The 16,541-nt window shown below is 40.0% G+C and overlaps 1 protein-coding gene across 5 annotated transcripts in view; it reads left to right on the top strand.

Annotated features, from left to right (window-relative positions):
* Positions 1-16,541, top strand: part of LOC149179703 (GPI transamidase subunit PIG-U) — a 398,977-nt gene that overhangs the window by 118,160 nt on the left and 264,276 nt on the right. For all 5 annotated transcript variants that reach the window (XR_016256865.1, XR_016256864.1, XM_089415759.1 and 2 more), the window contains exons 3-5: positions 13,935-13,995; positions 14,200-14,232; positions 14,562-14,686. Coding sequence is in view for 3 of the 5 variants with exons in the window: in XM_089415759.1 (XP_089271885.1) it covers positions 13,935-13,995; positions 14,200-14,232; positions 14,562-14,686 (219 nt within the window). In the remaining 2 variants the exon portion in view is untranslated. The remainder of the gene's footprint in view (positions 1-13,934; positions 13,996-14,199; positions 14,233-14,561; positions 14,687-16,541) is intronic.

The raw sequence follows: 16,541 nt of genomic DNA, 5'->3' as shown, positions 1-16,541 counted from the left end.
CTGCCAAGAAGATACCCTTCTTCATAATGCCCTAGAAGATAATCTTTTCACTGGTCCAGAAGAAACCCTAACTTCGCATTCCCCAGAAGAAACTCCTTCATATTGTCCAGAAGAAACCTTATCTTCGATCTATCTTCTTCGCACTTCTATTTCGTACTTCTCTTGACCCTCTCTTCGTACTTCTGCTTCTCTGAATTCAAGTCGAGTTGCTTGATCAAATTATGCTCTTCAAGTGAGGCCGAGTAGGCTATATATACACTTCTTCATATGACCTTTAGGCCGACATGATTGCTGGAGTTAGTTCGACTTCATCTAGAGAGTTCCTTTATCATTTGTAGGCCGACTTGAAGAGGATATATGACAAGTTTTTGGAGGATACTTTACATAGACAATATTGACCTTTTAGAAAGTGTAACATGACTTCATTTGCATGACAATGACTTTTTATGATTAGATGACAAATAAATCCTAAAGACTCTCAATGGGAGTCTTGACTCAAAAACAAAATCCCTTGCTCATGAAACCCATGAACAAGTCTATATAATAATTTTTCTTATTTACATCTCATTACATAAAATCATAATTACATGTCATTATGAAGACCGAACCTAGTTACATTTTTCAACACTCCCCCTTAACTAGGGAGGTATTCATAATGGTACTTGGACTTTCTCAATTTGAAGAATCTCTCATAAGAATAATTCAGATTTGTAACTCATTTGTATAACATCATATCAACCAACATTGTTATATAGCAAGGCCTTGACTAATAGCTCTATCTCTCCACAAGATTAGAGCACAATTCTGGCGAGACCAATGATTTATAGACATACTCATCATTATGTCTCTAAGAACATACCCCACCCGGGTTCACTCAGGATATGCTCCATAAGGACTATTCTTTTCTTGGACTCCCTAGTCCCACAAAGAATATCGGTCCTCCACGACTACTCTTACTGTTGGATGCCCTATCTCATCCTCAAAGAGCATCGGATGCCAAATGATTACACAATCCTCCATTCTGTCTTCCCAGGTGAAGAACAGAACAACATGTTTGTCTCTCCTTTTGAAACCAGGAGGACATATTCTATTAAAGGAATGCACTGATTCCTATCACAAAGGAATGTACCTAAGCTCCATGCTTAGGAATTTTCCAAATTTCTTCTAGGTAAGAAACTTCTTTTTAGGCTCCCTCTTAACTAGGGACCTACCGCAGCTCCTCAAGTGGGGATCCTAAAACAGTCAACTGCTTGAAGAGTTCCTTCCTTCGTTGTCATAAATTTCTTTTTCGTTAAGGAGTCTTCATCTTTGGGAACTTCTACATAGGGCATAGATCATCCATTACTTTTATTCATGAGTTAGTCATGTTCTTAACTCATCAGAAAGTGATCCATCAGATTTTCCATTTGGCTTTGCTTCATGTCATTCTGCTTTCATGCCATAATTTTCGGAAGGACATTACATCCTTCTATATGGTCTGCTTGGAAGTCATTCATAGATCTTCCCTTTGACAGTCCTACATAAGCCCAACCAGATGTTAGTTCAAAAATAATCAATGAACACTTCAAATCAAAATTACCTTTGTGATGATCTTTCACCATGACATCTTCTTGTAAGTATCAACATCCTGCATGCAGATTGACACATCTCCCACAGATATTTAGTGTCAAGGGTCTCTATCTTTTTCCAACTTCCATTAGAGTCTTCACATCTTTTCGGGAGATATTCCAGTCACATCTTCTTGGACTTTGGATGTTTGAATGCCTTCTACCTTCGTTGCATATTATCACGATCTCTTCCTATCTTTTCTCACACACTTCATTCCCAGGAGCTTCCAATCATAGTTCCTTGATTGTAGTCAGCTTCCTCATGATAATAGGGATTGAAGCTCAGAGTCAGAATGAGACCTAGTGTGCTTGCGTGAAGCTAGGTTTACTTAATGGAGTTGCCAGGTGAATGATTTTAGCTAGATAACTTCTTATTCACCTTTAAGAAGAAAGTTTTATCGTTGTCCCAGGGAAAAGAAACTTCAAATTTTCGTTCCTCGGCAATGGCGCCAATCTGATGTTGTCCTTTGTAGACAGTTCTAGGCTAAGGAACTGTGTCAAAGCATCTAAAATGTTGTTTTAATTTGGGTTTGGATGACCAATGCTTTAAACTATTAAACAAATGCAAATCCTAATTATTTCTAATATAATAAAAGGGCCGATTCTTCACTTTTAACATAATTAAGCTTTAAAATGTTTATGAAAGGTAGAATTTTAAGATGATATATATGATTCCTTAAACATTCAAATAGAATATTTAACTTGTCATATATAGATGATGCGTGTAAAATCCTTTTACAACCAAACAAAGCATATTTAAAGATAATAGGAAGCAACAATTAAATTATGTAGAGGAATCAACTTAAACAAATAGTTTCAGTTAATTAATCTCTGTAATTGATTATAACTTCGCAGGGGATTTCAGAAAGATTGATATTCAATCTTATCTTACCTAGATTTCCTATTAACTTTAAGCATGTGTAGAAATAAATAAGATGAAAACATAATAAGAAACCAGAAAACTCATAGGAAAACACAAGCTGCTTCAAAATGAGTTCAGAATCCTTCTATTAATCTCAGAAAAACTCCGATAATTACAATCATGCTCAATGGCTTATCACAAGGGTTCAACCCTTCTTACTTTGAATTACAAAGTATTTATAGAGTTTCTAATCAAAATATCTGGACTTAAAATCAAAATTTATTACAAAATATCTTTTCCAAACTGATTTGGATTTATTACAAAAATAGAACTAGAACATAGGAAATCTGAACTGTTTTGACATCTTGCACAGAATTCAAGAATTGTTGCTGGTGACTGGAGCTATAAAGTTGCTGTTTTATTTGTTGTTCCTGGAAATCTGTTCTTTGTCCCTGAAAACTTGGTATTCTGCTACTGAAAATCTACTCTCTCATTCGATGAGTTCACACAACTTGTCCCATCTTTTTTCATCAGGAATAGAAAACTTTAGTAATTTTTTGTATGATTCATCCACTTCAGTGTATTTCTCAAAAGTAGGCCTAGTTATGAACATATGCTTGATCTCATGCTGAATTAATAAATCATAACTAAGACCTTCCATGAAAGCCTTTCCAGTGATGGTTCCTTTGATTTTAGCAAATTTAGCTTTATCTATTGCTATATCATGCAATCTCTGCTGATATTCTTCCAATGGAATTAATTTATTACCTATACCCTGCAGACCTGGAAGTCCTTTTACATGTAATGAATTAAACTTTCTATGAAACTTTTTAATTTGGAGTTCTAAATTATGACATTTATTCTCCAGCTGTAGCATTAAATTTCTTTTAGTGTGCTCTTCTTTCCTCGAAGACAAGTTTAGTTCTGTCTTCAATACCATACTCTTCAAGCTCTTCTCTTGTCTTGGAATTCAGAACCTTTGATTATTTTTGTAGCATCTCCTGGTTTGTGGTCGAGGTCTTCCTTTACTTTTGCCACTGCTTCCTTTGATTTTTGTAACAACTCTTCCTGTTCAAAAATAATCTCAATTGAAGGTCATAATTCAGTAATTGATTCATTAATATTAAGCCAAATATTTTCTTTGGCTTGAGCAATTACAACTTCATTTTCATAAGTTGCTATTTGTTGAGTCAACTTATAACTTTTTTGCAACTCAGCCAAGTATGCATTGTCAGTCTTAATCTTTTGTTCTTGGAGCTTCTAAAGTAGAGTCTTTAATTTCTCAGTCTCCCAATCTTTCAGTGTTAACTCTCCCATGGCTTTTGATGAATTTGTTGCTGCATCAGTGGACTGTGTATCCACTGTAATAGTTGCTGTTGTAGAAGTACCTACAATAGATGTTGCTATGGGGATAACTGCTGAAACATCCAACTGTTCTTTTTCCTTTAACAGTGTCTCCATTTTGGCCTCCATCTTTTGTATCTGGACATTTTGTTCAGTTATCATTTTGAACATATTCTCTTTTTCTCTCTCCAATTGACTAACGTCTTTGGCCTGTGGATGTTCTATAATAGGAAGCTTCAACTGTTTCCTTAATCCTTGAATATCAACATTCTTGTTCTTGGTCATTTCTTCAGCTGCTTTAACATCATTAGGATCATATCCCAATTTTGTTACCAGGTCTTCCAATGACTTAATTCTAGTATCTTTGGCCAGGGATGACATTTTCTCCATCTTTAGTTGTGAATGAATGTTATTCAGTGAAGCTTGTAGTTTGGAGGCTGCCATGGATGAACTGGTCAAAGTAGAATAAATCATTTCTCTAGCCTGCTTATGCAGATCAATTTGATCGATAGCATGAATCTGTTTGGTGTCAAAAGCAAAAATTGATGTCTTATAATCTTCTGCACCTCTAGGGACTGAAACTTTGGGTTCCAAGAAAGCTAGCTGAAATTTTCCCTTTTTAGTGTCGAGTGCAAACAAAAGTCTGTGCTGGGTGGTAGAAGTCTGTTTCTAGAATTCAGAATATGTGGTGGCCTTCAGTGCTTCATTCTTTCTTTTGATCTCTTTATACCTAGCAAAAATGTTTTGTTGTTTTGTACCCTGAGAAACAGATGATATAGGAGAATCTGTGGAAATCTCCTCAATCCTTGGAAAGGTAGAAGTATGAGAACCTATCAATATCATTGTTTCTTGCTCCTGTGAACTTTCTACTTGAAAAGGCTCCCCTTGAGTATTAGTTTTCTTTCTTCTTTTAAACACTTGGAAGTCTATCTCTTGAATTTCTAAAACTGAAGGAGACAAACTTGCTCTTGGCCTCTTAGTCTCTTTCTCTTGAGGAACTGGAGTTTGTGAAGCTGTTTGAATATCAATTTGTTCCTCTACCTCCTGCAATGTGTTCTCCTACCACTCCTCTTGATTTGCATACTGTTCTATTTCTGCTGCCCTTCGTGTATGTGCATAAGGTGTAGTCTTTTGTTCGACTCTCAACTTAGAAATAATCCCCAAAGGATCATAAGACCAGGTGAAGCTCAATTTGAACTTCATTTGTTTCAAGAGAAGATCTGCCTCCTTTGCTGTTGCTCTAGTGTTGATAATAAATGGTCCAATCTGTGGTTTTAGTTTAAACTGAGATTTCTTCTTGCTGGATACAAAATGAAGATCATCCATGTTCATCATTTGTCTTTATTATTCCAGTGCAAAAATTCTGATTGGCACAAATTTTGGCAACCTATAGGGAGGAAAATCACACCCATAGATTCTGATTTCTGTGTAGTTTTGATAGAGGTACCAATCTCCAATCTTAGATTGCTCAGAGAGGTGAAGAATTCTTTTGATTTCAAGTGAAATTCTAGGTATAATATCACTGTTGAGAAGACACAATGTAGTATGTAAAAACAAATTTACATAATCGTTGAAAGAATACTCCTTTGTGTTCTTTCTTACCAATGAAATCCAATGAATAGCTGACTGAGGATTCCCCTGTGCATTTAATTTCTGCAATGGAAATTTGAATCTATCTGCTTGGAAAAATTGAAATAAATACACAAGCACTAATAGATGCTTAAAAGCACCTTGAGTAGAAAACTTCAGAAACTGATCATGAATGTTATCTGCCAGAAATTGACTGTAATTGAAAATTAGTGATGGTTTATCACCTGCTGATAAACACTAATAAAAATGCTAGAATTACCTCATCAACTCACTGATCACTAGGGTAACCTAATAAACATGAAACCATAGAGATGACTTTCCTAGACGTTTCTGGAAATATTGAAGAGTAGGGTGGATTGGTTCTTGGTAACTTAGAGTTCTCAAGTAAAAATGATTCGAAGATCTTGGCTCTTTGAGGGAATGTGAGTTTTTGATAGATCTCCATGAGAGAATCTACAGAAAAAGGATGCAGAGGGGTTGTAGGTTGAACTTGAAGGATTTGACATATTGACTCAGGAGTGACAGTAAACAAGACTTCATTATTTTGGGCAATTATGACCCTCTGACTGGGTAAATACCTTAAACGACACCAGGTGACAAATTTCGGGAAGAAATGGGTCTGAGGAAAGACAAATTGACGCAGGAAGGAGTCCCATATGTTCAATTCATCACTATCATCTAAGAATTTTTGATTTGCTCAGTTGTGGAGTTCATAAAGATCAAACTCACATTGGGTTTTAAAGATTTTGTATTGTTTGTCAACCAAGGGAAATTCGTCTAAATTGACTACAGGGGGCAACATTGGGCTTTCTACGACTAGTTTGGACTTTCCCTTGGACGACGACATGCTGAACTATGAATTTGTAGACAAGTGTATCGGGAACTGGTGATCGTTGGTGTAGCAAATGCTTGTCTGCTGATAGAATGTGAATGATGCCTGCACTGCTGAAAGAGGATGGAAGAAAAGGAATGTGGAGGGCAACAAAATGTTTTAAAGGGATTGGGCAAATTAACCGTTTTTGGCACGTCTAGTTAATGCACTAGACATTGGCGGGAAAGGTTTATTAGTGTAATGTTAATTAGCTGTTGGGCAAGTGAATTTATTAATCGTAACGGTAAAATGGTATGGATGAATGGGGGAGTGACAAGTGGTGAGGCGTGAGGAAGTGGCGATGGGAGTGGAGCGGATGAGTGAGTGGTTTTCGGGGGGGGGGGGGGGGTAGGTTGTTTACAGTTTTGGAGGGGGGGGCTAGGTTGTTTATGGTTTTGGGGAGGGCGGGGTCCGAAATGGTTGTGGAGGGGCCACGTAGCTAAGGGCAGAATGCGCTAAACAACTCTTTGAACCCCTCCCTTGGTTAAACGTCGAAAGTGTGTGGGGGGGAGGGTCCGAAGTTCATCCCCCGCCGTTGATCCGGGTGGGAGTGATCTCAACCTTTGATTGTTGCTCAAACTTTATCACAAGCCGACAAAACGTCAAGTCAATTTGCTTTATTAACAAAGTATTAATTAATCATCAATTAATTAACATAATAAAGATTAATAAATAATACAATAATAATGTGGCGGCATTTAAACAAGCTCGCCTATACTTTGGGATTTCATTTTTATTTTTTTGATATATATATATTATTTCCCATTTTATTTCTTTTTTCTATTTTTCTTTTCTTTTCTTTTTGTATTTTCTTTTTGTTATTTTCTTTTCTATATATATATATTTTCTATTTTTCAACATAAAAGAAATGGAAAAATTTACATGGTGAAAAAAAGTTACAACAGGTCGAATTGTGCTCTTGTAGGCCAACTTCATTAGGATATGGCCGACTTGGTGTGGAGGTGACAAAATACATTTTTTGACTCAATAATAATTCTTTTTACATGATACAAAAGCCCAACAAGGATCTCATTAAATGGACAATAACTCTAATGACTCGGTATAAAACCTAGAAGTTCACAATGGGGACTTTGACCTTTAAATAATGACCCAAGCATGAAAGCCACGCTTTATATAAGTCGTTGTAATAATAATATTTTTTTTTTCATTCTTTGACTCAAATATAAATATGAAGATCGAACCTAGTTACATTCTTCAACAAGGACATGGTTTGACCAAAACAAAATGGATACACACTCAAAGTAACAAGACATAGGTTTAGGAGACCCAATATAGGGCCTCACATGGTTTTTACATAGCTTTGACTGGTGACCTTGGCTTATAGTGATGGCGAATAATGCACTGAAAAAATCTATGTACCGCCATTGACAAAGGGGTAACATATATGAACTACAAAATTTTGGTTTCTGTTTTGAAAATGGGAGGGCTCACATACCATGACAATTATCTAGGAATTTATTTGATTATTGTTGCATTCAACATTCTCGCAAATGTAATCATTACACGAATTAATATAGCACTAGCAAGAAGAAAATTATATTATTAAAGTGGAATAAGGTTTAGGAGGATAGCGAGTGCATTGGATAGTTAGCAATTGTTCTTGAGATCAACATGCTGTGGAAGATCAAGCTCCATAAACTAATGTATGTCATGTCCATTGACTTTACAAAGGCATATGATATGGTCCCTCAGATCAACATGCCATGGAAGATCAAGCTCCATAAATTAATGTATGTCACGGCCATTGACTTTACAAAGGCATATGATATTGGTCCCTCATGAGGCTATCCTAAAATATTTGAGGGGATTCGACATCAAAGTTAAAGCTCTCAAGTTCTTATAGGAGATTTACAATGTCTTTATTGTTCGAGTGTGTTATGCGGGGCTTATCTTTGAACCCACACATGTCCAAAGAGGAGTATGATGAAGGTGTGTTGCATCTCTCACCATTGTTAACATTTTCATGAAGGATATCATGAAAGACCTCAAAGGCTGGGCACGAAGATGTGTTTTATGAGGAATAACTTCTCTTGGGGAGGGTAGTGCTAGCTTGTATGAAATCCCTAGTTACCTAGGGGTGGAGTTGGACTCTCAACATTCAATTGAAAGAGTTGTTGGGTGTGGTCTGCAATAGTGGGGAGAGCTTTAGGTAGTATGAGGCATTTCCTCATTTTTTGAAATGTACCCACTTGGTTTGAGGTCTTGGCCTTGAAGGCCTTTTTCACCCCATGCTTACTTTTCAAACCAAGATAGTGAGATTCACAACATTTCCAAGGAGAATGCATTATAGAAGGTGGTTGTTGAATTCGCGAAGAGGATTGTTGGAAAATCAATTAAATCAAGCTTGGCAGGGGCAACAATTTTGCACAAAGAGTTGAATATTTTCCTAATTTTAGTCCTCAATGTGAGCTAACATCTGCAAGCCTTTTATAAGTACAGAGGTCCAAAAACTTGGATCATTGACTTGGTAAACAACAGTCCACCCGACAGGGTAGGGGATGACTTACATTAGCTTAAAAAGACTATATTGTGTTTGAGGATATAAGTGCCTGACGTCTGAAGGAGTGGGGAGAGTGTTAGGAAAGTCTTTGGGAGTCATTGGCAAGATAGGCACCTTTCAAATCTATTTCCTTCTACAACTGTCTCAACTTATATAAACAAGGCATTTAATTGAGAAGGACCAAAAATATGAACCTATGTCTCTACTTTATGAAGCCCTTAGCTCAGTAGACATCCTCCTGGTTACTGAGACTCATGCGAGCCCAGTCCGACCTCTCCCCGACATTATAGGATACCAGTGGACTGCAGTTTGCAGACAGGAGACACGGAGTTCAGGAGGTGTCAGGGGATCAGGGGGTGTTGCTTGCCTCGTACGTGATAGCCTAAGGAGCAGAGTATCAGTGGTCGCGACTGATGAGCATGCCAGATTCATGTGGATTCAGATCAGAGCCAGAACATCACCTCCGAGAGACATTTATGTCGCAGTTTGTTACTTCCCACCTATCTCGTCCTCCTATGCTATTCATAATAGCTCAGAGGGAGACCCTTTTACAGACCTGTACTCTGACATCACCAGGTTTTCGGCAGTAGGGGATGTCATTCTCATGGGGGACTTCAATGCCCGGACCAAAGACCTCCAGACTCCTATGCACGATCGGACAGAGGATATATTTTGTACTTGGGGGATTGACCCGACCACGATCGGCATGCACCGGACCTCCGAGGATCGCTTGGGACCCACCACAGCGTATGGGAGATATCTGCTACAGTTGGGAGAATCTCATGAGCTAGTAATTCTGAATGGCCTACCATGTTTCCCATCCTTGCACTTCTTTACTTGCAGACCATTTGGAGGCGGGGCAAGTGTGGTTGACTACGCTATTGCAAACCCAGATCTCCTCTCTTACATCAAAAATTTCTCTATCACCCCCATCCCTCTCGCAGATCATGCACTTCTCTCACTCTCTCTGCAGTTTGACCTCCCGAATCCATCTCCTACTCTTCCCCGCAGCCCCCCCAGGACCACCTTCCGATTTGAGGAGGTTTACCCTGATCTCTTCTCCTTTATCCTCATACAGACACTCCCATCGGAGTCCCAATTCGCCTCTCTCAGCTCTGCCAAGGACAAATACCAGTGCCTCTCATATGCAATCTGGGAAGCTGCGCTCCAATCCTTCCCCCATTCTACCCGTACCGCCACCACCTCCCGCAAACCAAGAAATTGCCCTATGAATAAATGGTATGACCAGGAATGCAAGTCTATGCATCAGGACCTCCGACACGCATTCTGGAACTCCTTACCAACATACCCAGACCTCTGTTCAGCCTACCGTCGCCTCCTTCGCCATAAGAAGCGCCTTTTCATTGCCCATAGGAGACAGGTTCTTTCTACTCTCCTCCTTCGCTCCCCAAAAGATTTCTGGGGGACCATCCTTTCCCGGCGCTCACCTACCCCAGTCGACCTTGATCCTGCCTCAATGTTCTCTCACACCTCCCAGCTGTATGACATTCCTGGGCAGCCTCTGATTCAGGTTACTTCCCCCCCCACCTCCTGCCACCTTTTCTCCGACAAAGATATCAGAGAGGCAATATGGACAATGAATAGCAACAGGGCAGCAGACGAAGAAGGCTTCCAGGCAGAATTCTTCAAGCATGGACTTCGCCCCCTAGTAGGATATCTGGTGGACCTTTTCAACTAGGTGGTTCAGGATGGATTTCCGGATGGTTGGTCACACCACATTATCTACCCGATCCACAAGTCAGGGCCTACTTCCAACCCCAACAACTACAGGACAATCATGGTTGGGCACACATTCTCCAAGCTATATGCTACAACACTCCACAGGACACTCTCCCATTTCCTTGAGCAGAGACAACTCAGGGCCAAGGGCCAAGCAGGATTCCGCCCAGACCACCAGACGATCGACCACATCCTTACTCTTCGTGCGGTGATCGAAGAGGCTAGGCATCGATCCTCTAAAGTATACTGTTGCTTTGTAGACTTCCAGAAGGCCTTTGACTCAGTCCCGAGGGAAGATCTTTTCTAGAGGCTAAGAGAGATTGGCATTTCCTTGACTCTCCTGACAGCTATCATGCGCCTCTATGAGGTCGTCCTTGGCCGTCTCCGCACAGTCGGAGGAATGTCGGATTTTATTCGAAGCACCATTGGAGTCAAGCAAGGATGCCCCCTTTCTCCTACTTTATTTGGGATCTATATCGATGAGCTTGAGTCCTTCCTCCAGGAGCATATCCAAGATACAGATGGGTGTCTTCTTCACCAGGTCCTGATTTCCATCCTCCTCTTTGCAGACGATATTGCCCTTATTGCCTCCTCCCAAGAAGGCCTTCAGAGACAGTTGGATGCTCTCGCAACTTTTTGTGACCGAAGGCATCTAACTGTGAACTTGGGTAAAACCAAAGTGATTATCTTCAATGGAGTCAAGAAAACCTCGGACTTCCACTTCCTATTTAAAGGAGAAGAGATCGAGATTGTCAGCACCTATACATATTTGGGAGTTCAGTTTTCAGGGCCTCGCTTCAGCCTGCGGCCAACCCTTCAGCCTCGGATCAACAAAGGGTATGGCTCCCTAGCCCTTCTGGAGAGGCAGTGTTTCCGGCACCATTTCCAGGACATCTCGTCCAAAATGAGCATCATGGACACTTTGATTCGCCCCACAGTGCTTTACGGCTCAGAGATTTGGGGTCCCTCTCTCCTAGAGTTAGATTGGGCCTCAGCGGAGCAGGTCCAGACCCTCCTTTTGCACTGTTTCATTAGGTGCAAGCAGACAGTTCCTCATAACATCATTCTAGCAGAGTTCGGGGCTCAACCTTTTCGCCTAGAGGTGATATTCAGGTTAGTGTCGCTCCTACACAGGCTCCGAGGCCTGGCAGACATGAGGAAGGGTCGTGACAGATACCCATATTTAGCATATTGCTCCTCGGAGAACATCGCCCGTATGCAGACAGGCCGATCCAAATGTTGGTACACCGGTGTGACAGAGCTTCTGGAGGCTTCAGGAATCCAGATTGACCATCTCCCTCCTTTTCAGTACTCTCTGAATGCTCCAGGCCACCTCCTTCCCAATCAGCAAGAGCTGAATAAAATCATTAAGGAGGATATTTACAGACGATACATTCAAACTACATGGACCAATCCTCCCAATGGGTTGCGTCCAAAAATGGCCTTCTACGCGGAGCATTGCCTGGAGATCAGGGATGGGCTCATCATCAGACCCCAGTACACGTTCCAGCATTGGATGCATGCCCTTAGAATCCCCCTCGGGCAGCTCAGAGTTGGGTCTCACAGACTCCGGGTGGAGACAGATCACCACATCGATAGGGCAGATAGGATTTTCCAGCTCTGTCACTTATAGGAGATAGAGAGAGAGACACACTTCATCTTCAGATGCCCTGCTTACTATGAGATTCGAGGTCGTTTCCATTGTCTCTTCAGGTCTTCTCAGACTTTGACCAACTTCCTCAGATATGTTGATCAGAGATGCCTTGCACTTTATCTCCAGGAGACCTTCAGATTTCGGTCCCGTTTTCTTCAGCCCCCCCTAGATCGGACACCACACAGAAGATCACAGACTTCTTTAGGGCGCTACCATCAGCGTGGGGCACCAAAAGAACCATTGACCGACCCGCAGACGCTGAGACCAGATCAGTGCGGTCCCGGGGGGGCCGACCCACCAGACTACACTAGTGCTCCAGGATTGGATCCACCCCTGGGAGGCGCCCTAGAACCTCTAGGCGATAGCAGCGACAGCCCAGTATGCCCACAGGACAACAGACTTTGACAAGCTTCTCTCAGTTTTCTTCTCTCGACCTCGGATGTTAGGAGTAGGAACTGTGCAGGAGACTCCTTCCCTTCTTCATCGCTCCTTCTTCTTCTTCTCCATCTCTGCTTCATCGCAATGCTTTGTTTCGAAGCCGACAGCTTCTAGCTTCTACATTTACATTTACTTAGATTATAGATTTTTTTTCTGCTTTTTAAAAGAAATGTTAAAGGGGACCGTTTGGTCCACCGGCTTGGCATGATGTAATCATTGTAACCGACAGTCCCGTTGATCTATTATGGTCATTTATTGGACATTAATAAAATTATCTTATCTTATCTTATCTACAGGTTGTATGTTGGGTTCTTAATGCAAGAGTGGAAGGGGGTGTGCTAGCTAGTACATATGTTAGGCTAGGTATTTTTGACCTTGAAATAGGTCTTAGGTATTCTCTTTGTAATGAAGATGTGAGTGATTCCTTGTACCATATTCTAGTAAGATTCCCAAGCTTGGTTCAAGCAAGGTAGCATGCAAACTTAAATGTTAAGAGATTGCAAGATGGAGTTATGATGGGCTGACATGAAACTTTAAGATGAGAGATGCCTTGCGATTAATGAAGACAAGAGTCATTCATTCTACCATGTCCTAGTAAGATTCCCTGGCTTGGTTTGAGGGAACATGCTAACTTCAGAGATCAGGAGACGGAGCTGTGGTGGGCTGATGCAAATCTTGAAGATGATAGATGCCTTGCAATATTCCTGGGTGGGGAGTGTGGTGGTAGGTTCCTACCCAATTTGTTGGGTGATCTTCCACAAAGGAGGGGAGCTGCACTTATGGATGTGTACTGCACTTCCTACCTGAGGCACTTCCTCTCTTTAAATGGAGGTCATCTTTTCAGAACTGGCTGGGGGGAGTGCCTCAACAGGCCAAAACAGACATGGGCCCTGATGAGACACTAACCACCTATGAGCCATTGCCCAAACAGCTCTGACCCACCCTTCCTTAGTGCACGTAGAGTTGGACTTTTGTTTATAGTTTAAACCTAAATTCTGTGTTGTAAATAGTTGTAATGCAAGTCTTTGTTTGGTTGTCTTAGACTCTTACCTATGCCATGACTCCTATTGCATTGTGCTGCCTAGTATCTTTCGTACTTCTGAACATGATAACTGTTTCCAATTTTCAGACGAGTTTTGATTATCATGGTAATCAGTGGTGCAATGATTTTCACTGTATTAATATCACGATTTACCTCTTTCTCAGTCCACGGACCATTATTTTTGAGTAGGTTGTTATTATTATAAAGCTGACCTTTAATGCTTCACTTATAAGTATGCTATCACTATAAAAGGATTTTTGTGCAGGCTCTATGTACCATGGTTCACCTTTACTACTTGCAGTCCTTGGGCCATTAACAGTCAGTAGGTGAGAAATATCTTAATAAGGTTCTTATTGGCAGACTTAAACTTTAGATTGTTGTTTATTCATCTCTTATACATACTTATGCAATGCTTCTTTTGCTTCTTTCATTTCAGTGGGATATTTGTTTACCTTGATCTACATAGGTATGTTGACTTTAATAGATTAAGGATGTTTTTTAATGTATCATTGTCTCTTTGGTTGATACAGAACAGGGGGACAGACAAAGGAGCTTTTTTGCAGGCATTTACTTTTTCTCATACCTTCTAGATACTGATACTTAGCTATGCTTCTTTAAACATCTGAGCATCTCAATCAACTTATATCTACACAACATCCTTTAAATGTCTCCTCTTCTTTCTATCTCTTGAAAGAATGTTGGAAAAGGAGCAAAACAGCAAAACTATGGAGGAGGTGTAAAATTGTCAAGTTATTAGATACAAAATCCATTTTTTGAGACAGAAAACCTTGTTACTATTTGCTGTACATGTCCATAGTTAGATGATCTAATAAATTTCTCATAGCTATTTGATTAATATTTCAAGTATTAAATTTACCTTGTCTGGCTGCAGTCTTGTTTTCGTGTTTGCAGATTTTTTGGCAGCTCTGCTATTGCACAGAATTGGACATGCTCTTCATCTATCGTATATGCGAAGCAATGCATCGTTGAATTTATTGAAGTCTTTACGAATCCCAGGCAAGTTATTATGAATTCAGAATTTATATACAGCCACCTTATCATTATAGAGTTTATTTGAATTGCATGGAAGGCCTATATATATATATATATATATATATATATCCAAGAAAAACCTCATGGGGAAATCCAAGGGATGCTTCGTGACATTCGTGGATAGCATCCCTAGTAAACCTGTTGGTCTAGAGTCTACACTAGTGCACCTAACCCATCGGGATTCCAACTGGGCACCTACTGGCACAGAACTAGCCAAATGCTGAACAACACTGGTGAAAACTGGTTGAGCTGACTTCTTGGGCTGTAGAAAGCCAGTATATGAGCATGAACTTTGTAGTTAGTTATTGAGATCTGCAGATGCTACCAACAATGAACCAGGTTTATAAGGTATGCACAGTTAAAAGGCTTTTTATTTCAGAACATAATTTGAAAAGTAACCAAAAGCATACAGAGAAGAGACTATTCATTTCCATGGGGGAAGCTTCACAAGTCATGTGAAGTGATGCTTTCAGGATACTTGTTATACAGAGAGAAGCGAGGTGCAGTTTCCAGCTGGTGGTGGAAGGGAGATGTCATAGGTGTGTGTGTGTGTGTGTGTGTGACATGCATAAACTAAAATGAATAAGAGATGTCCAACCTGTGCCAAGAGAAGTGGTGTAAAAAATAAGTAAATAAAAGAAACTAACATAGATCCATTTTAACCCTGGGTCTTTTAAACACCAACTTCCAAGCGGTTTGCACATTGTTTTCTTTATCCCTTTCCAATGCTTAATAGATGTAGGGTGAAGACGGGTCTATGCTAGTTGGTATAGATAATGCAAAACTGACCCATCTCCAGAGTTGCTTAGTGGCAATTTTGTAAAGTGTCCTCTGATGAGTATGACAGGTTTGTTTAAATGGATCTTGAACTTGTGAAGGTTGTTGCAATTTGCAAGTTGCTACTGACAAGGAGATCCTCGGACCCCAACCCAGGATATTAAGTTGAGGATGTTTCAAGTGGGAAAGGAATATTGAAATACGTATATATTTTTAACAAACAATAAAAAATGGAGATTACTACTGGAAATTAAATCATGTACAACACAAAGAAGTGCACAAGGCATCTTTTTACTGATAACAAAGGTTATGGATAAGATAGGAACAAAGAGGCAAAACTGTAATAGTTATGTACCCAAGTGGTGTGCAACTGTAATATCCCTTTTTCTGATCATTGGGAATGGAGACTAACTCACTAGCCTAGCCATTCCCATAGGCTACAAATTAAAAGGGTAATGATGTAATATTAGGGAATTAGCTAATTAAAAGTGACTAAAGAAAAATAAATTTTATAAAGAAACTTATTAAAAGAAGAAAAAGTGACCCATGGTATTCTGATAAGTGATCATTATAAAAAGACAAGCATGAGCTTATAGTGGGCATTTGTGTGTGAATGATTTGGTGAATCAATTTTGTGGCTCTCTGAGTATTTGTATGAGGGTTGGTAACCCTAGTGTAGATCTTCTTTAGAGGTGAGACTATCCTCCCTAGGGATATTACAGTAAAACTAGTTTTGGTGGTGAAACATCCACCCTAGCTAGTCTGAAAGGGGAATCATTTAATATTCTCCATTGGCACTTAACATAGGAAGGAAGTTCCAATTGCAGCAGTTTCTAGGCATATCAGGAAAGTATATTGGCAACGACTGGTATGAGTCATGACCACAAGACAGCCAGGTTTTCCTCTAAATCAATTTCTGCATTTAGTAGAGGCCATTGTTAGCATGTAATTTCTTATTATAATTAAATAAATAACTGTCTGAGTTTATTGCTGCATATCTGTGCATCTGGTTGACTTATTTTTTCTGTGGATATTTTCTAAA

Source organism: Pinus tabuliformis, chromosome 3_2 (assembly GCF_031772625.1).
Source record: "Pinus tabuliformis cultivar Carrire ecotype Pingquan chromosome 3_2, CPIR1, whole genome shotgun sequence".
In the NCBI taxonomy this organism is placed as follows: domain Eukaryota; kingdom Viridiplantae; phylum Streptophyta; class Pinopsida; order Pinales; family Pinaceae; genus Pinus; species Pinus tabuliformis.
This window is presented reverse-complemented; position numbering and strand designations above follow the sequence as displayed.